Consider the following 26,549-nt stretch of genomic DNA (forward strand, 5'->3'; position numbering starts at 1 on the left):
TAACTAGGACTGGAATGTAAAGCTACCATCTTGTCCTCATTGCCATAAAAAAACTTGTACAACCAACTTTCCATACAGCTTTGTGATGGGCGTCTTTTTTTTCTATCCTGATGTCTATCTTGTATGTCATCTTCTTTAATCTTAATGCGCAAGTCTATTAGCTGCTGCTTTCCAAGAAAACTAAGACAAAATAAAATAAAGAAAATAAATAATGTGTTCATCATAGTAGAAAGCCTTATGTGCTGATTTCGGCCAAGCTTCTTGTGAAAGGAAGAGTAGAAAATTGGGGATTTCAGCAAGAGACAAAGGAAAGGGAAGAAAAGAGAAGAAGGTCGACTAGGATAGATTGACTTAACCCTAGCCGCCAGCCCCTCATTCTATTTATAATTAACTTAAGTATGAGATATTACAAAGATGCCCTAAGTAGGGCGGCAACTCAACCTAAGTAATTACAACTCTTTAAAAAATAAAGACTAATGGGCCCAAGGCCCAACAACATCTTAATTTAAAAGGAAATAAACTAAACACAAGTCGGCCCACTCAACAATCATCTACCAATTATGATCCCATTATTTGATACACTATATGTCCAAGTCTAATCTTCAGCTTCAGTCTAAATTTCCTTGTCATTCTGTTGCATGTTGTCCTTTTGTGCTGATGCCTTCTCATGAATGGATGAGTTTGATTTTGTTTTTTCATCTTTATTTGTAAGTGCAACTTAATGATGCATTTTCTCAAAATACCAGCTTGGAGGTGGTTATCTCTTTGGACTGCCCATTGGCTTTGTTGCTGATTCAATTGGTGCTACCATAGGTGCAACAGCTGCATTTCTTCTTGGTAGAACTGTGAGTTTCTGAAACTTATTGATAGATTTGGACCTAAAGATATACTAATATCGGTATGTCCCTTAAAAACCATGTTCATATATACATGCAGAGATTTCTACCAATATTTTTGTCTCCTCTACTTGAATAGATTTGGTGGATGACCAGTTTCAGGGGGTAGCCAGGCGTTATACAAACCCCCTGAACATGTTTGAAAAAAACGAAAAAAATAAGTACATTATTGAAAAGTCCGATGCGCCAGATAGGGCATATTGGACTGTTTCGATAGTTTAAAACTTGTTTGTAATTACACTCCCCAAACAAAAAAAAAAAGGAAGGAAAGAAAAGAGAAGAGAAGAAAAGAAAATGACATTAGAGAAAGGACAATCACTAATTCATTCATATTTTCTTTTGGCTGTAGTTCATTATAATTGAAAGGTTTTGACCTGCATATTTTGTTACTCATCTGCAGATTGGGAGGTCATATGTTACTTCTAAGCTCAAGGATTATCCACAGTTTCAAGCAGTTGCTATTGCAATTAATAGATCCGGTTTTAAGGTCTGAATATTACATATTTGCTTGTTCCTAAATGTGATTATTCTGCTGATTTCATATTTCTTTTGGACTTATAGCTAGCTTTCTCCAGCATTTGAATGGTTATGTCTTACATGGGGAAGGTAACAACTTGGTACCTTTGAAGAGCTAATAGGGAGTAGGCTACTCCTTCAATACCCAAAAGGGCGGCCATAAAATAAATGTTACAATTCCTTTCTCAAAATTGTATTTCTGACCTGATTTTGTTAGACAAATTTGAGTGTGTACTTTGCATATTCAAAACCTGTTCATTCACCCAAAAGGAAAACGAAAAACTTATCCAAGGAAAATTTGAATCCCTATTCTGAAGTATGCAGTAAATGATTAAGGTGGATTCTGATTAATAATGAGAAAACTTAATGTAGGAATATGAAGAAGAGTACAATTGTCAGATCTTTCAAGATGGAAAGAAAGGAAAAAGAATGAAAGGTAGAACCTCAGTAGCCAGCTGTCCACCCAAGGATCGTGGAGTTTCTTCAGAATAAGAGGAAGGGGCTGCTTGGTAACAGCTGAAATGGCTGAACTGAATGACTTATTTCTTCGTCTTTTAGTAAATATTTTATCAAGGAAGAGGGTTGTTGATCATTACTAGCTGGATGAAATTGAGTTGATTACTAACTTGACTATTAATTATTTTATCCACTAAAAGACAGCAATAAATCATTCAGTTCAGCCACTTCATCCATTAGCAAACTTAAAAGTTGCAAATTTAAAACAGACACAAAAAAGCTCAGCTGCACTGGATATTGCTCATAATCTCAATCCTAGAGTCCAGAAATTGGCTCTTTAGGCTGTCTTAGATCACCAATCATGAATCACCCATGACTAGTATCTTTAACTATTACCTATTTTCTTAATAGGTACACAAATATATAAGTTGCTGCCCTCTTTTCCTTTTCAAATGGTACACAAATATATGAAATTCTATAAGTAAGATTTCTAAATTTTCTTTTGTCATTCCACAGATTGTTTTGCTGCTTCGGCTTGTGCCCCTACTTCCATTTAACATGCTAAATTACCTCCTTTCTGTCACTCCTGTTGCTATAGGGGAATACATGTTAGCCTCCTGGTTGGGAATGATGGTATTCTCTTAACCCTTATATTATTACTACTGTAGTGATTAGTTTTAAATGATTTATTGAGTTTGTTAAATATCTGGAAGACTATTCTGAAACTAAGCAACCAGACTTGGCTTCTTAACTTTCTCTGCCATTTGTCCTTGCCAATCCTTTATTTCTCAAATGGTCTGGTCCACATGAAAAGCTCATTTGTGTATATGGTTTTCTTCATTTCAGCCAATTACTCTTGCACTAGTATATGTAGGAACAACTCTCAAGGATCTTTCTGATGTCACACATGGATGGGGTGAGGTGTCAGCAATTCGTTGGGTAAGAACCATTTTACCTGTTTTCTTTTAGGCCTAGTTAGACATGATTAACTATTTATTTTTATTTATTAATCTTAACTCTGAGGTCTTTATAGAATTAGTTTGATCAAGTCTATACTAAGAAAATTCAATATGGTGATATCCATCATCGCCATGCCTTATCCCAACTATATGGGGTTGGCTACATGAATCCTGTTTCACCAATCCGTTCTATTTAAAGTCATATTCACTGTTAAATTATTAGTGCTTGAATCACTCTTCTAGCCCCTTCAATGTGGAGTCCATCATATACTTCAGGATTAAATATGATGACTGGTTTGGGCACATCCTATATTTGATAGGCTTGAAATGTCCTTGGTGAGAAGTACGGATGCCAGTGGGTTGGGTTAAGTGGTAAACCCACATTAGTCCAACCGAATCAAGCTAGGGATCAACCCTAACCAGGCTTTTGAATGGGTTGGGGTTGGCGTAAACCCATACTGAACCTGGCCTGTTGACATTTGCAGCATTGAAACATTTCTAGAGAAAGCCTTGGTTGAATATAGGTGTACTATATGTGGGACAGTTTGGGTCAGGATCAGTATCATCTTATTTTATTTGGGCCAGGTTGGGGACTTAAGGTCAGGCTTGGCATCCCTAATGAAAAGACAAGATGACCCTGATTGTAATGATGAAAAATAATGCATAGTACCTTTGTTGTTTAATACTTATTCTTACATAATTAGGGGCTTAAAAAATGGATGTGCCCAATTACTCCCTTGAAGTAAATCTGAAATCAGTTTTTCGGTAAGCCTATTTCAACAGAATCATGGCATTTCATCACTACCAAATGGATTTTTTTTTTTTTTAATTCCTGAGTTAGAGTAGGCACTTCTGGTTACTTGATCATATTTTATTCTGATATTTTCTTCTCCATTACTGTTGGTGCAGGTTGTTATTGCATCGGGTCTTGTGTTTTCTGGTAACTCAAAATTGATAAAACACATTTTTCTCAGAATTTTTGCCTCATATTTTTGTTTTAGTATCGCTCTTTACTGCTTGTATAATAAGTTCTTTTTTATAGGTAATTAGAAATTTTATTATTGATTTGGAAAAAAGAATGAGAAAAATTGTTAGGCCTGCCTTATAATATTGTTAGATTAGCCCCAGATGCCTAACCCCAAATTCTAAGCACTTCTTTCACTATTAAGTTACTACGTTCAATCCTCATTGGGGATGATCCCCCAAAACAAGTTGCTTCTATTTACCCCTTGCCTAGGAAACTCGTCAGCTTGGAAATTGACTGATCATTTTGTTTCTTAATTCTGTTGCTACTTGCTATAGTGTTCCTCTTATATCTGTGTTTCCAAGAGTCAGTGATGGAATTTGTGTAATGAGTTGTTTAAAAACATGAAATCTGTACACTGCTGTTGATATTCAATAGCTTGGGATCAAAAAAGAACTGACATGAAAACAAGAAATAAGAACAGCAAAATGTTCTTTGTTATAACTGTATGAAGGTTATTATACTGTGGAAGTAATGAAGCAATGAGCAAGAGACTGAAACTAAAGAGTTGTTTTCATGGACTTATTGGGTAATGATATTTCAGATATTTAATAGGAGCAACTTTAGTTTCTTCACTATGGAATCAGACAAGTTTTGGCTTGATTGGAACTTTAGGATTGTCAATCTTTTGTGATTGCAATGGACTTGCATTTTTTAATATTCTGAGCTGAAGGAATCTTCAACAAAGCCGGAGCAACTTAGCCTCTTCTTTGGGCTGAGGTTTGTTTGGGACCTAAGATCCCTATGCTTATAGTTGGGGTGGCACATGTAATTAATCTAGGAGGCGATGGAAAGTAAGAGATTTTAAAAATGCATACATTCCTCAAATAACACTGTTTTGAAGGGTAAAAGACTTACATACCCTGAGTTTTTAAGGTGGACTTAAACATACCCTATAGCCATTAAAGACTTGTTTACCCTTCATTATTTTTCAAATTTTCAAAAGAGAACTATAAAACAAGAAAAGAGCAGCGCAATGCATGAGGTTCCCACCTATGAGGGGCCTGGGTAGGGATAAATGTATGCAGCTTTACCCCTGCACATACAAAGAGGCTGTTTCCAAGATTTGAACCCTGGTCACCCAGGTCGCAATTGAGAACCATAAAACAAAAATCAAAGAGAAATCAAAACTTTCTTTTTGGGTTTAAATAGTCATCTGCTTTGGATCATCTATATTTGGAGTCAAAGGAATTTTTCCTTCAAAAGTCATCAGATGAAACTCCAGTGAGTTTCGATTTGGAAGATATCAGAGAAGCAATATTTTCATGGATAGATCAAAAGCTCCTAGGCCAAATGGTTTCACAATGGCATTTTATCAGGATTTTTGGGAGATCCTAAAAAATGATATCCAAGGAGTTTTCAACAAATTTTTCAAGAGAGATGTGATTAATCCTGGTTTAAACTCCATGTTCATTGCCCTAATTCCAGAGAAGGATGATGCTGTTCACCCTAAAGATTTCAGACCCATCAGCTTGGTGAATAGCCTCTACAAAATTATTGCGAAGTTGTTATCTCGTAGAAAAAGGCATATTCTCCCTTCCATTGTTTCCCCAAATCAAGGGGCTTTTGTGAAAGACAGACAAATCATTGGTCAGATTCTTACTGCTAATGAAAGTGTTGAAGAAATGAAAAAGATGGAAAAAAAGGCTTCATTTGTAAACTTGATCTTGAGAAGGCCTATGATTTGATGGATTGGGATTGCCTTTTAGAGGTCTCAAGGAGTTTTGGGTTTGGAGACAGATGGTGTAAATGGATTAAGGGGTGTATCAAAACTTGTCACTATTCTGTTTTGGTGAATGGGAAAGTTGTTGATCATTTCCGGGCTCTTAGGGGAATTAGACAAGGGGACCCTCTCTCTCTCTCTCTCCTTTCCTTTTCACCTTGATTGCTGTAGTTATTGGAAGACTAGTCTCTAGGGAGGATTCCAGAAATTTGGTGAAGGGATGGAGAGTGGGTAGAGAGAGTGCCAATCACCTATTTACAGTTTGCTAATGATATTATCTTGTTCTGTGAAGGGGGAGATAGAAGGTGGACACAGAATTTGAAACTGGTGATTCAATTATTTGAGAGATTGTCAAACTTAAAGGTGAATCTTGATAAAAGTTGCATTGCAGGGATTAGCATGGATCAGAGGGAGACATTTGATATTGCTGAAATCTTAGGTTGTGGGGTGGCACAATGGCCTTTGATCTATTTGGGGCTTCCTTTGGGTGATAATCCAAGATGTGCTAATTTTTGGAACTCAGTGATGGAAAGGTTTACTCAAAGTCTAGCATCTTGGAAGAAACACTATTTGTCATTTGTCTTTTTTGGGGGGGGGGGGGAGGATTACATTGATTAGGTCTACTTTGGCTAACTTGCTTGTGTACTACCTATCCATTTTTAAAATTCCAGAAGGTGAGTGGAATTGGGAGGTGGTGAGTAAGAGAAAGAAATTTGGGGTCTTGGTATTGGAAATATCCAGAAGAGAAACATGGCTCCTTTAGGGAAATGGTTATGGAAACTGCTAGCTGAAAAGGACAAATTGTGGGCAAAGGTGATTATTAGCCTTCATGGGCTTGTAGCTAATGGATGGGATGCTGGATTGTGGAACAGGGCAACAAGAGCTTCACCATAGAAATCAATCTATGAAATTCTTCCAGTTTTCCTTCTGTTTGTCAGATACAACCTGTGCTTGGGTAATCTTGTCAAATTCTGGGAACATGTGTGATTGGGTGACCTCCCGTTGAAGGAACAATTTCCCTCTCTTTTTAGACTTTCTATCTTTAAGGATGAGCTTTTGTCTTCCTTTTTGTTACTTTTAGCTCAATTTCAGGCTATACCTGGAATCTGGGATTTAGAAGGGGAGGCTGAATTGAGTAGTGTTTTAGTTTAGTTCACTATTTGGATGGAATATTCTTGAACCCTTTAGAGTTGGATTGTAGGATTTGGTCTATTGATTCTTTTGGTTCCTTTTCTTGTGCTTCATTCTTTTCGGCTTTGACCCAACCTTCTGATAATTCAATGGTGGCCTTTTTGGTGAAGGAGGTCAAGAACAAGCCTATTCCTCCTAGGGTAAGTGGTTTCTGTTGGGAAGTTTTCTTGGGTAGAATTGCTACTTGTGATCTTCTTCAAAGAAAGAGACAAAACTGGTGCCTCTCCCCAAATTGGTTCATCCTTTGCAAGGCTAACGATGAGATTAGCTACCGCTTAATAATTTCCTGCCCTTTTGCTCTTTATATTTGGGAATGGTTTTTCTTTTTGTTTGGGTGCAGGTGGAATCCCCCACCAAATGTTCAAGGATTGTTTGATTCTTCCTTTGTTAACTAGAGAAGGAGGAGGGGGAACCCTTTGGTGGTGTACAAGAGCGGCAATATGCTGGACAATATGGGAAGAAAGGAATCAAAGAATTTTTTTCAGACAAGGAAAGGAGCAGAGAAGCAATCATAGAAGCCATCACTGTCAGAGTAATCCATTGGGTTAAATCCTTGAGAAGCTTTGATGACATTCCCACAAATGACTTGCTTAGAAAGTGGAAGGAGGTAGCTGATTCTTCTCTTCCAAGAGCTGTTATAAGGCCTGTTTGTGTCCCAACTCCTAGCGGGTTTTTTAAACTGAATTTCGATGGTAGTAGTGAAGGGAATCCGAGTCCTTGAGGTATTGGAGGTGTTTTTTGGAACAAGGATGAAGGAGTTATTGCCCTTTACTTGGGACCAATAGGTGTGGGAGACTTCTTGAGGGCAGAAATATTGGCTGTGATGGAAGGGATCCAAAAAGCCAAGGAGCTGAATATAAGTTGATCATAGAAGGGGATTCAAAGGTGGTAGTTAGCTGGCTGCAAAAAGATGAGACTGTATGGTGGAAACTTGTCAATGAGAGGAGGAAGTTTAAGCTTTTAACTCAGGATATAGAGATCAAGTTGCAGTGGGTTAAAAGGAGTGCAAATGCCTTTGCTGATGTTTTGGCAAAGCAAGGGATGGGAAGGGATCAACTCTTTTGGGCTGTTCTGTAATTTCTGTACCTTTGCGTCATCTTGGAGAGAGCTAAGAGAGTTTCTCTCTCTCTCCGGGATGTTTTCTTGTATCTTCATTAGTTAATGAAATATTCTGGTTATTGATAAAAAAAAGTCATCAGATGAAACCCACCGTCAACCAAGTCTACCTTTAGTGTGGAAATTCAATTTTTTTTCACATATTTTAGAGAAATTAATTGCAAATGAAGACCAAAACAAAAGAAAGCAAGGGTTCTCTGGAATAACAACCCGTGCCGATTGGCAGCAAGAGTACAGTGAACAACCCTTTCTATCAGCGGGGAAACAGTCAAAAGAATTCAGGTTTCCGTGCTCCTCTTGCTATTGTTTGATTGTTTCTTAATCCATTTTCTGCTATTCTAAAAAGATTAAAGGATGAAATCAGAAATGGTGGATTTATGATCCATATGCTTTGTGGGAAGAATTAATTGAGAGGACCCCAGCCCATCTTCCCATTTTTTTTGTGTTCTTGAAATTCTTTTCCAACACCTCAATCTGACAGAAAGTTTCTGCTTAAAATCCTCTTTTCAGTTTCTGCTTCTGGAGTAATCTCCCAGTCTCCCTCTTTATGATTGGTGTTCTATTGCTTCTTTTAGGTACTTCTCTTAGGCTGCATTTGGCATTCCTTATTTTAAGGACTTACCTCCTTTTTGCAGTTAAAATGCCCCCTATGAGCAGAGTTTTTAACTTCAAAAAGGAGATATGTCTGTTTCCTCTAGGAGATCTAGCACATATTTCCGTTGACATATGTAGATTCCTTCTCTTGATCTAGCAACTTCAATCCCAAGAAAATATCTCAGATTTCCCAGGTCTTTGATCTCAAATTCTGAAGCTAAGAACTCCTTCAGCCTCTTCATCTCTTCCACATCATTTCCGGTAATCACCATATCATCCACATAAACAATGAGTGTCGTAAGTTTGTCATCTTGTCTCCTTGTAAACAATGTATGATATGCACTGCTCTGAGTGTACCCCACTTTCTTCATGGCCATACAAAGTCTCTCGAACCATGCCCGGGGAGACTGCTTCAAACCATATAATGCTTTCCTTAGTTTACACACCTTCTTTCCAACATCATAGCCCGGTGGGGGTTCCATGAATCCTCTTCATGAAGATCACCATTTAGGAAGGCATTTTTCACATCCAGCTGGTGGAGATCCCAAGAGAAATTTGTTGCTAGTGACAATAGAACCCGGATTGTGTTGAGCTTTGCTACTGGGGCAAAGGTTTCTTTGTAGTCAATTCCTTCCTTTTGTGTAAATCCCTTTGCCACAAGTCTGGCCTTGTACCTCTCGATTGACCCATCTTCCCTGTGCTTTACTGTGAATACCCACTTGCACCCAACAGTGCCTTTCCCCTCTGGCAGGTCTACCAATTCCCACGTTCTTGTTTTCATTAGGGCTTTCATCTCTTCATTCATGGCTTCTTTCCACCTTGGATCAGATGCCACCTTTGAGTACCTGGAAGGGACACATACAGAGGAAAGAGCAGAAACAAAGGAGTGATAGGCAGGAGATAAGTGTGAGTAAGAAACAAAATCAGCTATGGGATGCCGGGTGGTACAAGAACGAATAAGCTTACGAAGAGCAATAGGAAGATCCAAATCCGAAGTGAGTGAGTCAGAATTACTTTGGATTGCAGAGACAGATTGATCTAAGTTCAACTGGTTGCAATCATGAGGTTGAGGGCTCTTCTTCCTTCTGTTGTATATAAGTATCTCTTTCTCTTGCCTACCGGAACCCTCAGGAGCATCTGCTGTATCAGGGGAAGTAACTGGCACAGGGGAGCCTCACTAAGTTGACCTAGAATGTCATAGCTAGGAGTAGTGGAAGGTGATGAAAGAGGAACAAAAAAGAAGGGAGAATGAGAATCCTCTTCCAACCCACTAGTCTCCCCCTGACGAGGATTATGAGAAGACTGGAAATAGGGTTGAGACTCAAAAAAGACTACATCTCTGGTGACGTACTTTTTCTTGGAGACAAGATCATAACACTTGTACCCCTTTTGTGTAGGAGAGTACCCCAAAAATATTCCCTCCGTAGCCTTGGGATCCAGCTTGGTTTTCTTTGGATCCTTCACATGTATGAAGCATGTACAGCCAAAAACCCGTGGGGGAAGAGGAAATTCTGGAAGAGTGGGACGCAAAACAGAGAAAGGAATCTTCATACCCAATACCTTAGATGGCATCCGATTTATCAGGTATGATGCAGTGAGTATAGCTTGAGACCAATATTGCTTGGGCACTTTGTGCTGGAATAGTAGGGCTCGAGCTGTCTCCAATAGGTGCTTGTTCTTGCGCTCAGCAACCCCATTTTGCTGAGGGGTGTTAGCACAGGATGATTGGTGTAACATGCCTGCATCTTCCATGAATGAGTTCAGGGATCTTTCAAAGTATTCAGCTGCATTGTCTGACCGGAATTGCTTAATCTTCTTATCAAATTGTGTTTCAATCATCTTGCAAAAAACCATAGTTATCTGTGGTACTTCATCACGTCCTTTTAACAGATAAGTCCAAGTGCACCGAGAATAATGGTCAATAAAACTGATAAAGTAACGGAAGCCATCAATGGAAATAATGGGTGAAGGTCCCCAAACATCAGAATGAACCAAATCAAAAGGAGCTCAAATTTCATTACTAGAAATTGGATACACTGTTCTACATTGTTTTGACATTTGACACACATCACAAATTAAACTTTGACTTGGAATTCTCTTAAACAATTTGGGAAACAACATTGCTAAAGAAGATAAAGACACATGACCTAGCCTAGCATGCCACAGGTGCAGCCTAGCTATTGACTCCACACTTTCCGGACTAGTAGTAGCAGAAGCTTGTAGGGCTGAGCCGATGTCTGCATCAAAATAGTAGAGGCGCCCATACTCATGACCACTCCCAATCGTTCTCCTCGTCAATCTGTCCTGGAAGACACAATGAGAAGGAAAAAAAGTTATACTGCAGTTCAAATTTTTTGTAAGCTTTGAAACAGACAAAAGATTTGAGATTAGACTAGGAACATGTAGGACTGATTTAAGAGAGAGATCCTTGCTTAGGTCAACCACCCCCTTTCCAGAGATGGTGGAGAGAGACCCATCAGCCACTCTCATCTTATTTTGGCTAGACAACAAATGATATGAAGAGAATAAGGAGGACATATGTGTCATATGGTCAGTGGCTCCGGAATCAATCACCCAAGAGGTGGAATTAATGGAACTAGTTGCACTAAATGCAGAGACTGTACCTGATTTGGCAAGAGAGGTGGAAGCTAAAGAATTGTTCTTCAGACGAGCTAATGCCCGGCTGAGAACCTCTACCTCACTAGCTGTGAAGCCCAAAGTACTTGGTTCAGAGGAGTCGGCAGCCTGCCCTGTGGAGGAAGAGGACACTGTCGGAGTACTCTGTGAGTTGTCACTACTGTTGTTAGTGGCAAGATTCCCACTTGCTGTGTGACCCTTATGTTGCCTTTTGTCCTTTCTCAAAGCAGCTGGCTTCAGATGAGGATACAAGACCCAACATTTCTCCTTTGTGTGTTTCTCACCACCACAATGGGTACACTTGAGGGACTGAACAGTTCTAGCCACCCGAGGAGTCATGGAGGCCAGCAACCAAGACATGACTGTGGCATTCTCCTTGCGCCACACGACATGCTCAGGACTGCCAACTTCAAGTTCTTTCTTGTCTCCATCCAGATAGCCGGTGAGATCACGAGAAGTAATGAACAGCCTTGCTGAGACGGACCACTCTCGGAAGTTATATTCATCCAGCAACACGTTTGTAATCTGTAAACTGTGCAGATTAGGGTTTTCCAGGTTAGAGAACCTTGCGGCAGGTCTGTTATCTCTGGAGGAAACTTCTCCGGATAGTGAGGACATGCTGACTTCAGTCTTAGAGTAGTTCAGGTACAGTGCTGGACAATCTGGAGCAGGCAGCTCCTAGGTAATCTTCACTTGAGCTGAAGCAGTTCGGGTACAGCAGTGGAGAGAGGTTCCAGACTGATAACCAACCTGAACTTGGAGCTGTTTACCACTGTGCTATGCTGGTTTTTCTGGGGCTTCGAAGCTGCAGTTGTGGAGAAGCTCTCCCCCTTTCGGCTAGGGCTAGGACTACTGAAATCAGTCCTCAACTAGGTCTGTCCTATACAGACCTCTCTTAGTAGCCAAATAGCTACTATTTGCTGAAAAAAGAACCTAGTAGGACATCCACTTCTGGGCCTTACCTCCCTTGAGCCCTACAACCAAGGGAAACCCTAGGTTTGAATCTGCTTTGTTCTCTTACAACCCTAGTTTTTTCAGCAACCCAGAAAAGAAGAAGGAAGAAGATGGAAAGAACAGCAAGAGAAGAGAGAGTAGAAGCTAGTGCGCCTGCTGAAACCAAAGAAAAGCTAGTGCTCTGATACCATGTGAGCTTGAGAGCTGTACTCAAAGTAGAGGAGAGGAGAAGAACACCACTGATATGTTGTGAATGTCGAACTGTACTAGCCAGTCGACCATGCTATTATTTATATTTGAATGTAGTACAATGATACAAGTAATTACTGGAATGCCCCTGATTAGTGATGGGACACCCAGTTAACTTAAAACATTAAACAGGCTTAGGCCCATTAACTCAGGCCCAGTTACAGGATAACTTAAACTTAAGTATGGGCTAATAAGAACTCTTATCAGCCGAACACTCATACAAAGAGACTTCATTCTAACATTCTTACAGTTGGCATCAGGTGTTGGTATGTTATCTTGTATGAAGAATCCCAACCGGACCAGGCAGACAGAGAGATGCCCAGGTTGAATTTAGAAGCATTTCAAAGGGCATAATTGGGTTTTGGGAATACTAAAGAGATCACTTAACGTCACATGTTAATGTTTCCTCAATGGAGAGTATGTTTTAGTCCAGTGGGATCAACTCACAAGGTATAATTAAGTCCACCTTAAAAACTCAAGGTATGCTTTGTCATTTTCTGAAACCTTAGTGGCTCTAGAACCACTATATATTGCACGTTTAAAAATTCAGACCAAATTGACCTATTATATTGCACGTTTATGTGGCTCTAGAACCATTTTCCAATGTTGGTCCTTCTATCTGGGTTGTATTATCAAGTATTCTCTGATTTTATTTTTCTTGTTTTCTTTATGCAGTGGGTATGATGGTGGCTGTAACAAAAGTTGCCAAGGCATCTTTGGACAAAGCACTTGCTGAAAACGTTGAGATAGAGGGTGTCTTAAGCTCGCCACAGCTGCCTAGTGTGGCTGCTCCACAATTGGATCTTCACCAACCTCTCATAATCAAGATAGACACCCCTGCAGACAATCATAACAAGTGAAGCCCCTACGCTTTGTACATTCTTCCCTTAGTTCTTTATATCCCATCTGAATTTGTTTACATGTGAGTCATAATTGGAAAAAAAAGGAAAAAAAATAAATCATGCTTGTTTTTTGTCCTCAACATTCCTTTGCAGCAGTTATTACTATGCATTCTTAAACAATGTAATTCCATGGTTCCATCTTTCACATTTGTAATTTCTCTATAAAGAAACTAGCCATTTTACAAGTAACAGTGGTGCTCTCATTATTAATCATTTTACAGACCATTCAGACCGTATTCCAAGCAACACGACACATAGGACAATTATGGTGTACACTAGGGCTGTTCATAAGAAGGCCCAACCCGACCGACTCAACCCGAGTCGGCCGGGTTTTCATCAGCATGGGTCGGTTTCAGGTTGTGCAAATTCCTAAATCGATGATTCGGATCGGTTTCGGTTTTCACACAAGAAAACCGAAACCGACACAAATCGAATTGACTTAGTTCCTAGTTCAAACATGAAGTTCCAAAGCCCATTAGGCCACCTAGTTTTTGAATGGTTACAAGAAACTTTGGATTAGTGAATAGTGATTAATGAACAACTTTTGTGATTAACTTTTCATTTAAATTTTATCATAGGAGATGGCTGAAATGATGTTCAATTTATGACTGTTTTTAAAATTAGTAAGATTTTATCACAGGAATGAACTTAGAACTGAAGCCGACTCAAACCGACTAGGTCGGTTTTGCTTAACACTCGGTCGGTTTCGGTTTCTATGTCAGGTAACTCGATTAGGTCGGGTCGGTTGGAAAAACTGTAGTAAACCGACCCAACCCGACCCGTGAACAGCCCTAGTGTACACTAGAACAAGGTTCAAATTTTCGATACAGTCCCATACGCCAAATTTGGTGTATCAGATTTTGTATCTACACATTTTTTTAGTTTTTTTTTTCAAAATATGTTCAGGGGATCAATTAAATGCCTAGTTATATCCCTTGAAACAGGTTATACCCTAAAACTCCTTACATTTTGCGTATCGGTAAAGGTGTAAATTGGATTGTGTTGCTCATGGCCCAACACAATTTTGAGCCAGCGTAGCCTAGCATGATTGTATGGGTTGATGGGTCGTGTTAGGCTTAAGGTTTCAGGTTGGCTGGTTGGGCCAACACGGCTTGGCCCATAGGTCTGCAACAGATCGCACTCGGCCCGTCTGAAGAATTAGCTATTGGAGATCCCCGGCCCCCCAACGGTTATTTTCAACTTTTTTGGGGGGGAGGGGGTATACAGAAATACCCCCAGTAGCTATGTATGGCGTATTTATGTATTTTGGCTTTGGGGGAGATAAAATGACAATAATGCCCTTTTTTAACAACTATATAACAGTTAGTTTAAGGGGTATTTAGGTAAAGTGATAAATGACTTTATAATGACCAAAATACCCCTCCTAATAACTAAAAATAGCTAGTATTAAGGGTATTTTGGAGAATTAAATTATTTTCAATTCCTATAAATAACTTTATCCTTCATCATTCTCATTACATCAATTTTCAATCTCTTCTCATACATCATACTCTCACATATACGCTCGTACTCTCTCTACTCTCCAATTCTCAACTTAATTCAAGTTTCAACAAGAAAAATGCTTGCTCGGGTATCTCAAGTTAGCAATTTGGGAGACTTGGAGGCTTCAACCGTTGAAATCAAAGTTGAAATTCCAATTCAGCAATCCGGGTAAGTGCAATTAAATTAATTTTTATTTTTTATAATTAAAAAAAATGGTTGGCTCCTCTCGCTCTCGTCATCGAATTCCCCAATGTAGTCAATGTCAACTATGTTAATGTTCAATTGCAATATGATAGTATTAGCATCGATATGGATGTTGTTGATATTGCTAACATTTCCACCCCTAGTATTGCTATTAGAGGTAGGGGAAAGAAAAAGAGCACTAGGTGATTAGCCTGGTTTGGATGATATTTAAAATAGAGGATATTGAGTGGAAGAGAAAGAGAGTAGTTTGTTAAAAATGTAAGAGTGACTTTAGTTATAGTAGTAGTAGTGGTATTGTGTTAATAGTCATTTTATTGATGAAAAATGGCTTTAAAAGAATTTTAAGTTTCACTAAGCTTGAATGGCCACATACTGGCCTAATTGTTGTTGCAAGTTTTACTAATAATAATGATTCAACAATAAATATTTTAAAATCTCAAGTAAAACCATTTTTAGATGGTAAATTATTTCATATTAGATGTGCATGTCATATTTTAAATTTATGTATCCAAAATGTTTTAAATATTACTTCTCATTATATTTCTAAAATTAGAAATTGTATAATATATATTAAAAATTCTGGAGCAAGAAAATAAGAATTTAAATATTTATATCAAAATTATGGTTTAAAATATAAACATTTTGCATTAGATGTTCAACATATTTTATGTTAGAAAGTTGTGCTTAAAAACAAATTCTTAGTGATTTTTATAATGCAAAAATGCTACATGATCCTATACTTGAGGAAGATAGGTAAATGGCGATTTGCATAAAAGATTTATTACAAATTTTTTATGATGCAACTAAATAATTTTTATGTGTTTATTACTCAAGTAGTTGTCTTTTAGTTAATCAGTTAGTTATAATTGGTGAATGTTTTCCAAAATATAGGAAAATTCCACTATTTCAAAGTATTATTGAAATAATGGAAATAAATTTAAAAAAATATTGGGAGATAATTTCTCCCCTTTATTGCTTAGCTATAATATTAGATCATAGGATTATGAAAGATGGTTTAAAAATTTTACTTGAATCATATTGTAAAAATATGAATATTGAACTTGGAAATAAAATTGAAGTTATAATTTATTATTTTAGTTAATCAATTATTTATAATTAGTAAATGTTTTCCAAAATATAGGAAAATCCACTATTTCAAAGTATTATTGAAATAATAGAAAATAAGTTTAAAAAAATATTGGGAGAAAATTTCTCCCCTTTATTGCTTAGCTATAACATTATATCCTAGGATTAGGAAAGATAGGTTTAGAAATTTTACTTGAATCATATTGTGAAAATATGAATATTGAAATTAGAAATAAAATTGAAGAAGTTATGATTTATTATTCAAAATGTACAATTTATATGAATCTCAAGTGGGTGGGCATAAGAAATCTTGTATAGGTGCAAGTTCTACTTCTGAAACAGCTTCCAATATTAGATTAGACAAAATTCGGTCTGTAGTACATAAGATGCAGAAATCTACTATTAGTTCATCACCAAGTTCATTTACTAAACTTAATTTTTATTAACAAGCAAGTATTTTTACTTTAAATGATTCCTGCGACAACAAGGGATGGGATAATTTTGATATTTTAGCATAGTGGAGAGGACATGAAAAAAACAATCCAGTCATTGTCACCATAGCACGTGATCTACTAACCCTTTCAGTGTCTACAATTCCATCAAAGTTTTGTTTTAGTGTAGGTACTAGGGTGTTGGACGACAAGATAAACTGTATGAATGATGAAATTTTGGAGATGTGCATTTGACTTAAAGATTAGTTGGATGTTGAGAATAGATTATAAGATAAAGGAGGGCATGGCATTACACCTGATGTTTCACCTAAAGCAGATGATGACAATCAAGGAGATGATTAGATGAAGATGCGTGGAGGTGGAACTTGAAGAAAAATGAAGTCAATATTTTTTATTCTTTTGTATACTCAATATTTCATTATTTCAATTATTGTAATTTTTTTCAATTTTATTTATATTAGTTGTTATTTTTCAACAATGTAATTTTTTATTATTAATTTATAATTATATTATATTTTTTTATATTTTATTCCATTTTCTATATTTCATTCATCCGTTGTCCATTGACCATTGTATTGTTCTAATTCAAGAAATAAAACTCCTATTTTTTTAATTTGTTATCCATTTTGTATTCTATTAAGTATTTAAGTTTTTTTTTTAATTTCTTTGTTAGATTTTTTTATTTTTCCAATTTATTCCCAAAGCTCAAAGAAAATATTGAATTAAAGAAAGTGAAGAATTTTAGCAAAAAAAAAAATCAAAATGTAAAAAAAAAAAAAAATGGCCCAGTTCGACACAGGCCCAAGGCCTGGCTTGTAGCCTAGCTTGACATGAGCCAGGCCCACTACACAGCCCATAGCCCACCTGGCATAGGCCTACACAGGCTTGAGCCGTGTGGGCTGAGCTAGGCCAACCCCCCAAAGTATCTCAGGGGAAGGAAGCACGACCCAGTCCAGCCCGCAGGCCAGCACAGCCCAACCTGCATACGGGCCCATGCTGTATCTGCCCAGCACGGCCTGATTTACACCTCTACATATCAGTGTGTCAGGCCAACCGGTACGTAACAAAATTTTGAACCTTGCCCCTAGACATACAGAGGCTGTTTCCTGTCACTGTTATGTGATTAATGGAGTATAATCTTCCATCTCTGTCATTAGACAAAAAGAGTACTCTGAAAGTCCGAATTCTGAATACATATTGAGGTGTGATGTCAGAGGCCACATCCTGGGTTCCACACCGAGACACAGAGACACTTAAGAAAATAAAGTTCCGAAGTGAAAAAATTAAAAAAGAACGACCCCTAAAGCTTTACTCCTATCAGGGAAAAAAAAAAACGCTCCTCACACTTCACAGGCAAAAAAACCGATATACATTTGCCAACAATAACTCCTGCCGATTAATTCTTGCATCTAAATACCACCCTTTCACTAAGCTCTTAAAACCAGTAAGTTTCTAAGGTGGGCTATGTTAAGTTTTTTTGGTGCCCTTGTTGTCTAGTATTGACAATCTCCACTATAGCACGCAAGCCGCAAACTCAATTGGATTTTTTTTTTGGGGGGGGGGGGGAACCAATTGGATTAAAAATTGGATGCGTACAAGAAGCACCAAACAACCAAATATTTTGGACAATGTTTGGCTCCTTCCTACTCGGTTGTAGACTTGTAGGTAAAGCCACGTCATCCAACATTTAAAAAAACTTAAAAAAGTATTAAAAAAATGAGGCGTGGTGTTAGCAATTTAACATCTACCGTGACCATGAAAAAAAAAGGTGTAATGTAACCTGTTCTGTTACATGATTTATTAACAAGCCTACATTTTTTTAAGACCAAAAATGTTCATCTTTCCAATGGCTAAAACCCAAAATGGCATCAACTGCCCATCGCCCAAGTTTCCATTATCCTTATCATAGGGTTTGGAGTTGGCTTGTTTAAACAAACAGATGTGCCAAGTTTTAATTTTGGAATAACCAAGGAAATATATTCTCTCAGAGAAACATAAAATAGCATGATGCTGAAAATAGAGACAGGTCTACCAACTTCCCTTCTTACCCAGCTTGGAAGAGCTTTTCTGCCAAACTATCTTCAATCACAGCCAGGCCTTTGCTTTGCAACAGCTGGGTCGCTTTTCCCATGTCCACCTCCATCAACCGTCCCATTATCTCTTCAAGGGGTTCCTTCAGCATCTGTTGATTAAGCAGGTAATGGCCGTAACCCTGCAATGTATCACAAAAAAAATGTTCAGTTGCCTAATTCAGATAATAAAGACAGTCACCACCCATGATTTACTTAAACTATGCTAAGGTTTTTTTCTTTTTTTCTTTTTAATACTTTGCACTATACTAAGTTTGACATCTTCATTACTTAAAAAGTTAATTGTGGAGGAAGCAGTGGTAAAAGCTGGATGAATGATTACTTAAAACTGTCAGGAATATGCAATGCAACAGTGAAAGTCATGGTAAAAAAATGCCAAAGAGATGAGCGAGATCATATCATATCATCTGTGTTTTAGATTTAGTTTTAGTAAGATCAACCAATTAAGAAGACTCTCTCTATCTTTGTACTTATCAGCAATAAAAAGGATCTTATACATACAAAAGAACAATCATGTAAGATCTAAAGCCCCAACTGGAAACAATGTTCTGGAATCAGAATCCTCTGATAAATAGATTTAAGCCCACACTTGATCATTATGAGCACAAAGTATAGAGAATAAAAGGCAGGCAAGGCATAATTAGAATCATCATCCCTTCCATATAATGCCTCTAGATTTCCAATAAACAAGAAAAATTACTCAAAATGCACCAACATTAGGAAAACTTCCAGGTATGTTTACAGCTTCAAAGCGAAGACTACTATTCCCAGAAAGAATGAAAGGTCAAATGAATTTTACCTCGAGATGAACAAGAGGAGCATTAATTGCCTCACCACCCAGTTTGCTTTGACTTAAGACCTGTAAAATTAAGCTCATATAGAATTCATCGCAGTATTACACTACCATTAACAAACAAATGCAAGCAATGCATTACAGAATGTACAAAATTTGTATTGGGAAAAGATAAATATTTTCATAATTTGGTTCTTTTAGTTGCAGGGAAAGTTGATACTTGTTTCTGTTTCTGTAATTTTAGGGATGGACTAGATCACAATCAAAATTTCCAAATAGATGATAAATGATGAAAAGTAAACTAAGATGGTCTTATCATTTGCATAGAATATTGATGGCACTAGTGAGAAAAAGTGGTATCTTGCAACCTGAAAGTTAGAGCCAAGGGTACTAAGTTGACCATAACCATCCTTGTTCCTTCTCAGAAAGAAAAGAATATTCTGAATATTGTTTTAATTTATATTATTGTGGGAAATCAAATGTGTTTAGATAAGTTTCATGGCATAGGATTTCCAAAACTGCATTAAGCATTATCAAAATGGAACAACTTTTCCGCTCACTTGGTTAAGTGGCTAATTCACTTTCTTAAGAATTTGCAGAACGCCTAGTGCTTAACCTTCACGAGACTATGTGAAATGGTACTGCTCAGAAAGAACAGATGTTTGCATTTCAAGATGACTGAAATACTCAAGCACATGGAATCTTTTGTGGTTTGGTGATTTCTTCATAGGAGAAGAATAAAAGTGATGTCAGCAATTTCCCATGTTTGAATAATCCCCATTTCTTTTGGTACTTCTTTTGTTACCCCTATCTTTTGATGGCATTCCCCTTGTTAGCCCTTGAAGAAAACAAAGAAAGGAAAGGTGTGTCAGTTTCAATTTTAAGCATATAAGAAGGAAGAAAGGCTGGAGCAGTCAGATCTGAGAAAAGAAATAGGCTGTGGATGTGGAGAAGAGAGATCAGTTATCTATCCAAAACAGCAACAAGAAATAAACCCCTGTCTAATTAATAACCACAAACAAAACAAAAGATATTAAAGAACCAACATCGCAATCAACCTATACTTCTAACAAATAAGAAGATAAAATGAAAAAAAAAAGCATTACCAATTTACCAGCTCCAGGCAGTGTTCTGAAACCCAAAGAATCAGTGAACCCACAAAGTAACTGGGCCTTCACATTAGCTGTTTGACCAGTGGTTGAACCACTGACCTATCTGATCCTAAATAAAACTATTTGAAAAAGAAAAATTACAAAGAAAGCAACAAAAAATATGGAAAATAAGAAAAGAAAACAATATGAAAAGAAAGCAACAGAAAAAGTGTGTCTATATCTTATATATTAAGAAATAAAAGAAGAAAAAACATTATAAAGCACCAGAAAAATTCAAACATAGTAGGTTCTGCCTGAAAACTAGTTCGGCCAGCTGATTTTGATGGCTAGTTATAATGGTCAATCATATTCTTGGTTTTCAAGTTCCCTGGTTCATGGGTTTACCTGGACCAGTTTAGGGATTGGGCAATGGTCCAGAAGGTTCAACCATCTGTTTCTGAGTTTCAGAACAATGTTCCTGAGTATTCATTTATCATAAAAACACTTCAACGATATACATGTGCTAATTAGGAGAACAAAGACCAACCTTAATCTGAAACTGCAAATACTTGACATAGTCAATAACATTATCCAGTAGAGAAGCTTTATTACCCTACAAAACCAAAATGAGACTGATCATTTAGATGAATATACAACACAACATAATTCAAAAGAATATATAATGAAGTTTTATGTATCAATCAAAAGAATTAACAAAGTTATAGACAGATGCACATACAGATTTCTATGTATATTTACTTGCATAACATAGAGGTAATTGAAAATTTTATTAACAAGTGATATAATATATAAATAGAGAGAGAGTAATGTTACACAAAAAGGCCCAAGGAAGAAACATTACACCATACGGTCCATACCCCCCCACCACCACCTTTAATTCATTGAGAACAAGAGCCCAATCATCAAGAAAAGATAAGTCACCACAAAGACACACTAAAGGCCTATTTACTTCAAAAGTTCTCATATTATGCTCCTTCCACACAGCTGGGAAAAAAAAAGAACAAAAAGAAATAGAGACCACAAAATAGCTCCTCTTGAGCCCACCACAAAAGATGTTACATCAAAGTTGGACAACTCCAAGACATCTAAAAAAAGGAAGAAAAAGAACTCCCAGAGAAAAGAGGTGGCTGGACAAATAGGGCAAAAAGCATCAAGTTCTCTCTGAAAGGAATTAGGCTTAGCCCTCAAAGTTCAAATATCTAAAAAAGGAAAAAGAAATATGCACCTGTAGCTGTAATGCAGTTTTTTTCTGGTATTTAGTGAAGACTAGCTCGGAATGGGATTTCTTTTTATTCTGGTGTAAAAAAGGATCTGCAAGACTGTGTAACAATGGTGTTATATAGAAGATCAGCTCCATCAAATATTGGATGGATATTCAAATTGCATTTGGATTGTCCATATATTGTCAGTTTGCTTCATGAAGGCAGGGGCCTTTAGGTTTGAACTTTGAACATATTCTTGGCTATCTTGATCATAATTTCCTTTGTTCAATACATGGACATACAAATATAAAAATCCATCTTAATCCAAATTACCAAAATTTCAGGCTTATTATTTCCAATTCCATTTTAATTGTGAATTGTGACAACTAGAATCAAGTTTCATAACTTTTGGAATATGAGGAATTTCATACAGTGGCCTGATATATTTTCATTGTTGGTTCTCAGTTATAGCAAGAAAAGACCATTTACCATCAACCTAGTCCTCCACTTCAAAATATATATGTCAATAAGTCAAATTTTAACAGATTAGGAAAAACTTTTTTCCGATTACATCTTCAAACAATAGCGTGGTTTCTGCTTTCTAATTTTTCTGTCTAATATCAATGATCTTGTCTTTGTTACAACTTGGTGTTCACAATTAGGATAATCTTCAGATGGTTATAACAAACAGGTTATGCCCTATTTTATACATGATAATTTTGCAGATGTTGACCACATAAAGTGATTAGTTATTTATTATTGGTTTTGTTCAATAGATAACTGAAACAGAAAAGATAAAATAAGTATATAAACCTCCTTGAACAGCACAGAAGATACCATCAAAAACAGAATTAAGCAATAAACAAAACACGGGAACCTATACAAACTACTCTAGGAGTAAGGGCCCAGTATAACTTCAATCTCTCAACTCCTCACTAATGGATCATCTAGGAAGTTGGCTGATCTAAGCACCCAGATCAATGATATTTCACTCTGGCTGCTAAAGATGTGGCCTCTCTAATGTGATTAAGTAAATACCAGAGCCCTTCAACACCATCTCTCATCCACCCTACAGCATTCTGCAAGTCTCCCTCCACCTTAACATGCCGCGAACGCAAAGACAACATCAATTGCTGCTCCCAAAGCATTGCTAAGGTCCCAGCACATACATATTGATTCCCCTTGTCCTATAGCTTTAGAGTAAACCCACATGATCTCTGTCCAAGATTGTGATTTTCAAGAATGTACTATTTTAGTTGCTTAAAATTTCTTAGTGGTGCACCAAAAGAAAATGTTGTTACTGACCAAAAAGAAGCCCAGACCTAACCCATCTCATTCTTTTGAACATGCTATTCATTTTTTAATTATAATTTTATTGCCAAAAGGTAGCAGTTCATGATGCAACTAGTTGGGTAATATTAAACTGGAAACATCAGGATAGAGATAATGATATGGACAGTAGCAGATTTAGGAAAACCCCCCTCTTTCAATGCATCTATGCACCTCTTTGAAATGCGGAAGCAATTCTCGCAATGCTTTGAACCCTTGACCAATCCTTGCTCTGCGGAGCTGAAAATAGAATGTTGGCAGTTAAGAAATTTAAAGGATGCTAGTTATGTATATGCAAAATTTACTTCAATTCAATTGTGAAATTAGTTAGAGCCTAATATTTAATGGCATTTATACATAAATATGCTAGTTTTATTTGAAATGAAGACACTTTGCCAATGGCATTTATGATTGTGGACAGCAGACCAGAGAACGCAATGAGCTTTGCTTACACGGTCAGTTATATTACTACGAGAAGAGGCCCTCTTTCTGGATACACTGCCACACAATTTGGAAGGTGAACCTGAGACTGCAATGGTTACTTCTGGGTATGGTTGAAAAACATTGCATGTATCTTCATTTGACTCTTTTTTACTTGAAGCATGATTCTGTGGAAAGAATGAGTATGTTACACAACCAAAATATAGTTGTCAAACAAGAAGCTAGACAATACATCCACTTGAAAGAGGATGCATGCAACACAAAAGACAAGGGTATGAAGCAAACAACCATACTTGGGAGAGATTCTGGTTTTCTACATCCATTAATTTGTTCTCCACTTCTCCTTCACCGAGTGGCCTCAAATGAACTGCCTGTGGTAAGATACCATAATAGAACCTTCACTTTAATCAAGTATTTCTTAATTAGATTGATAGAACAATTATCCGGAAAACTCTAATACTGAAACAGAGAAAAGAATTCCGTGTACCATTGGAACATTATAATTTTCTCCATCCATCTTTCCATGTTGAACTGTTGCAGAACTCGAGGCTTCAGGATCATTGCCGTTGACTATGTGCGTTAGTTGTCTGGCTTTCAAAGCATCAAAGGAAGAATCAACTTGTATGCTGCCAACAGGTGAAAGAACACCAGCTGCTACATCTCTAGCAGGAATATCACAGAATTCTGTTGAACTTTCAGGGGAAAAATTAGCCTGATTATGAGATGGTTGTTGCCGGTAAATCCAGTGAGGAAGAGGTTGTGCGATAGGCAAGTTTTCATTCCTCTCAGCTACCACATGTTGGTTCGAGATATTCTTGGACAGATAAGAATTTACTACTTTGGCACCCAATCCACCGGAAGTAGATGACATTTGTTCCATGGGCATAAGTAGGCAACCTATCTCAGATTACCTGTAGTCTGTGACAAGAAGAAAACGAAGCAGATGCATGGAAACATAATCGCATAAGAACTTGAAATGCTCGAAGAAGAGAAATCAAATGACAAACAAAGAGAAACTCATCAGAACCACTAAACTTGTTTAACTCGTATAGAACCAGAATTGTTTACTACTTCTGGAAAGACATTTGATCAAACCCTAATAACTAGTTCAAACGGTTCAAGTCCATGCAAGAAGAATTAGACTCGTAAAGTGTCCCAGATTACTAAAGCAGAGACAGCTATGGACAACGAAGAGTTCCACCGTAGGTTGAAGGGTTTTTTCCTCTCTCTCTCTCTCTCTCTCTCTCTCTCCCTCTCTCTCTCTGCCAGCGCCCAGCTACAGAAAGATACATAAAATCAGAGTGGCCATTAATGTAGATACAGAATAGAAGATTGGTTTGCTTTGGACAACGATGACATGGAGAGAATTCGCCATCAAATCTCCATTGTAATTTACAGAAATGAAGAAGGAAAGCAAAATATGAGAGAGAGAGAGAGATGGAGAGGTTCAGGTTCTCTTACAGATGAAAACCAGAGATTTTAGAGGACGATAAAGAGAACACTGGAACAAATTGCGCGCGCTTGTGACTTTTAGTTCGTCGCTGTCGTAGTACACAACATACATGCACAAGAAAGAGGCGGAGCCGTGGAGGGGAATTTAAACAGACGGACGGAGATAGAGATTTATTGAAATATCGAATGACTAATATACCCCTAGAGAATTCGAGAAATGGCGAATAAATAGATTATTCACGAGGATTTTGTAAAGAGTGTTAACTGCAGAATGACAGTTGAATTTTGTAAAAATGAAAATAATTTTAATTTCTTTCAGTCATTTTTTCATTCTAAATGAGAATAAATTAGATGCAAACTTTGCATTTTGGCTTCAAAGTTGGCTAATGTAAAATAGGTTGGTTTTAATTTGGGCCGTGAACCCCAATTATTAATCTCGATAATCAGGATGGTGTAATGGTGTATGCAACGGTTGGGTCCGGATTTACAAGGCATGCCCGTTTTTCAGCGTTTTTTCAAAAAACACTTGAACCAAATAATCATGTATGTAACACCTACGTAAATCCAGTGTAACACCGTTTTTTCAGAGAAAACGGCCATGCTTCCAAACATTCCTCAAGTTAACCTGATTAGACCTGATGATATTTGACATCTATAATTAATTATGTTGATAACAATTTAAAACTTTATTCTTTGATAATATAACATTGATAAAAATGACTGTAAAATAGGAAATTGCTTATAGGTTGACAAAATGTCTTAAACCAAAATTATCTTATACAATGTATATGAAATTATGATATTTACCCTTTTAGACATAAACTTAATGAGAATTACAAGAACAACCGATCCTGACCCAATTACTAATTGAAATAAAACCACGTAACCATAATTGACATAATCGATTTGGTCAGTTTGGTTACATTGAGTACAAATACAAATATGTAGAGTATAAAACCTTATACTTTATATTATTTTGCATATATTTGCATTGTAGGTATTTGCATTTGTACTCCTTTCAAAACTGAGCCATAACAATAGTTGCAAATTTTGCATCACCTTGCCCCTGGATCAATTCTTTCTAATATGAAGTGAGGGCAAGCCAGTTGCAAATTTTGCATCACGTTGCCCTTGGATCAATACTGTACTTTGGGCCTAGTGCCACTTTGGATAAAATGCCATTTAATGGTTGGTTAATGATAGGTAAGAATGGCAACAAGGTGGGTTCAGGGCGAGGATTACATTCCCCATCCTTGACCCCTAATCCCCCCCATCCCCGTCCCTAATCCCCAGCGAGGAAAGGAATCCCCCCTCCATCCCCGACCCCGATGGGGAATTCATCCCTATCAGAGACCTGAATCCCCGATGAACTGGAGACTGAGAGTCTGAGTCTCTAAGAGATTGAGAATGAGAGTCTGAGAGAGAGAGAGAGAGCATTGTTGTGAGAGCTGAGGTCGGTGATGAGAGAGAATCCAAAGGGTGAGGCAACGGCAACGGCGATCGGCAGCGATGATGAAGGTTGAAGGAAGATTAAAGAACTAAAACTCTTCTTCGAGTATCTCTTCTCTGTCCTCTATTGAGACTCAAGTATCTCTGTCCTCTTTCCGATGTCCGACGGTGACGAACTAGTGGCGATAGTCAGCGACGGCAATCAGCGACGAAGACGAA

General features: G+C 37.4%; 2 protein-coding genes across 5 annotated transcripts in view; one reads left to right on the top strand and one right to left on the bottom strand.

Annotated features, from left to right (window-relative positions):
* LOC104612615 (uncharacterized) overlaps positions 1 to 13,406 on the top strand; it is a 59,303-nt gene extending 45,897 nt beyond the window's left edge. The window contains exons 4-9 of the mRNA XM_010280093.3: positions 747 to 845; positions 1,297 to 1,383; positions 2,385 to 2,501; positions 2,715 to 2,807; positions 3,737 to 3,767; positions 12,991 to 13,406. Of these exons, the coding sequence (XP_010278395.1) occupies positions 747 to 845; positions 1,297 to 1,383; positions 2,385 to 2,501; positions 2,715 to 2,807; positions 3,737 to 3,767; positions 12,991 to 13,175 (612 nt within the window). The 3' untranslated portion in view covers positions 13,176 to 13,406. The remainder of the gene's footprint in view (positions 1 to 746; positions 846 to 1,296; positions 1,384 to 2,384; positions 2,502 to 2,714; positions 2,808 to 3,736; positions 3,768 to 12,990) is intronic.
* A 4,823-nt stretch (positions 13,407 to 18,229) lies between these two features.
* On the bottom strand, positions 18,230 to 25,050 carry LOC104612600 (transcription factor LRL2-like). 4 transcript variants are annotated; one of them, XR_002023525.2, is made up of 9 exons: positions 24,891 to 25,050; positions 23,917 to 24,347; positions 23,723 to 23,800; positions 23,441 to 23,596; positions 23,163 to 23,228; positions 20,984 to 21,049; positions 20,452 to 20,576; positions 19,352 to 19,411; positions 18,596 to 18,674 (listed from the first exon to the last, which is right to left on the bottom strand). XR_002023525.2 is itself a non-coding variant. In XM_010280071.3 (8 exons), the coding sequence occupies exons 2-8, from the start codon at positions 24,313 to 24,315 to the stop codon at positions 18,507 to 18,509; spliced, it is 993 nt and encodes a 330-aa protein (XP_010278373.1). In that variant the 5' UTR covers positions 24,316 to 24,347; positions 24,891 to 25,050; the 3' UTR covers positions 18,230 to 18,506. The 4 variants fall into 4 exon arrangements, 3 of the variants coding, with proteins under 3 accessions (XP_010278373.1, XP_010278383.1, XP_019055850.1); XM_010280071.3 differs by lacking the exon at positions 20,452 to 20,576 and having other exon boundaries at positions 18,230 to 18,674; XM_010280081.2 differs by lacking the exons at positions 20,452 to 20,576; positions 24,891 to 25,050 and adding an exon at positions 24,465 to 24,884 and having other exon boundaries at positions 18,230 to 18,674.
* Between the last annotated feature and the right edge of the window lie 1,499 nt (positions 25,051 to 26,549).

This window comes from Nelumbo nucifera, chromosome 4 (assembly GCF_055504915.1).
Source record: "Nelumbo nucifera cultivar China Antique chromosome 4, China Antique-T2T, whole genome shotgun sequence".
In the NCBI taxonomy this organism is placed as follows: Eukaryota; Viridiplantae; Streptophyta; class Magnoliopsida; order Proteales; family Nelumbonaceae; genus Nelumbo; species Nelumbo nucifera.

What these genes read in the sequence shown, in the direction of transcription:
- LOC104612600 (XM_010280071.3), bottom strand. Translation starts at nt 24,315, where the DNA reads ATGCCCATGGAACAAATGTCATCTACTTCCGGTGGATTGGGTGCCAAA. An exon ending in AAAACCAGAATCTCTCCCAA is followed by an intron (nt 23,597 to 23,722) that starts GTATGGTTGTTT and finishes TTCTTTCCACAG; the next exon opens with AATCATGCTTCAAGTAAAAA. An exon ending in ATTTGCAGTTTCAGATTAAG is followed by an intron (nt 19,412 to 20,983) that starts GTTGGTCTTTGT and finishes TTAATTTTACAG; the next exon opens with GTCTTAAGTCAAAGCAAACT.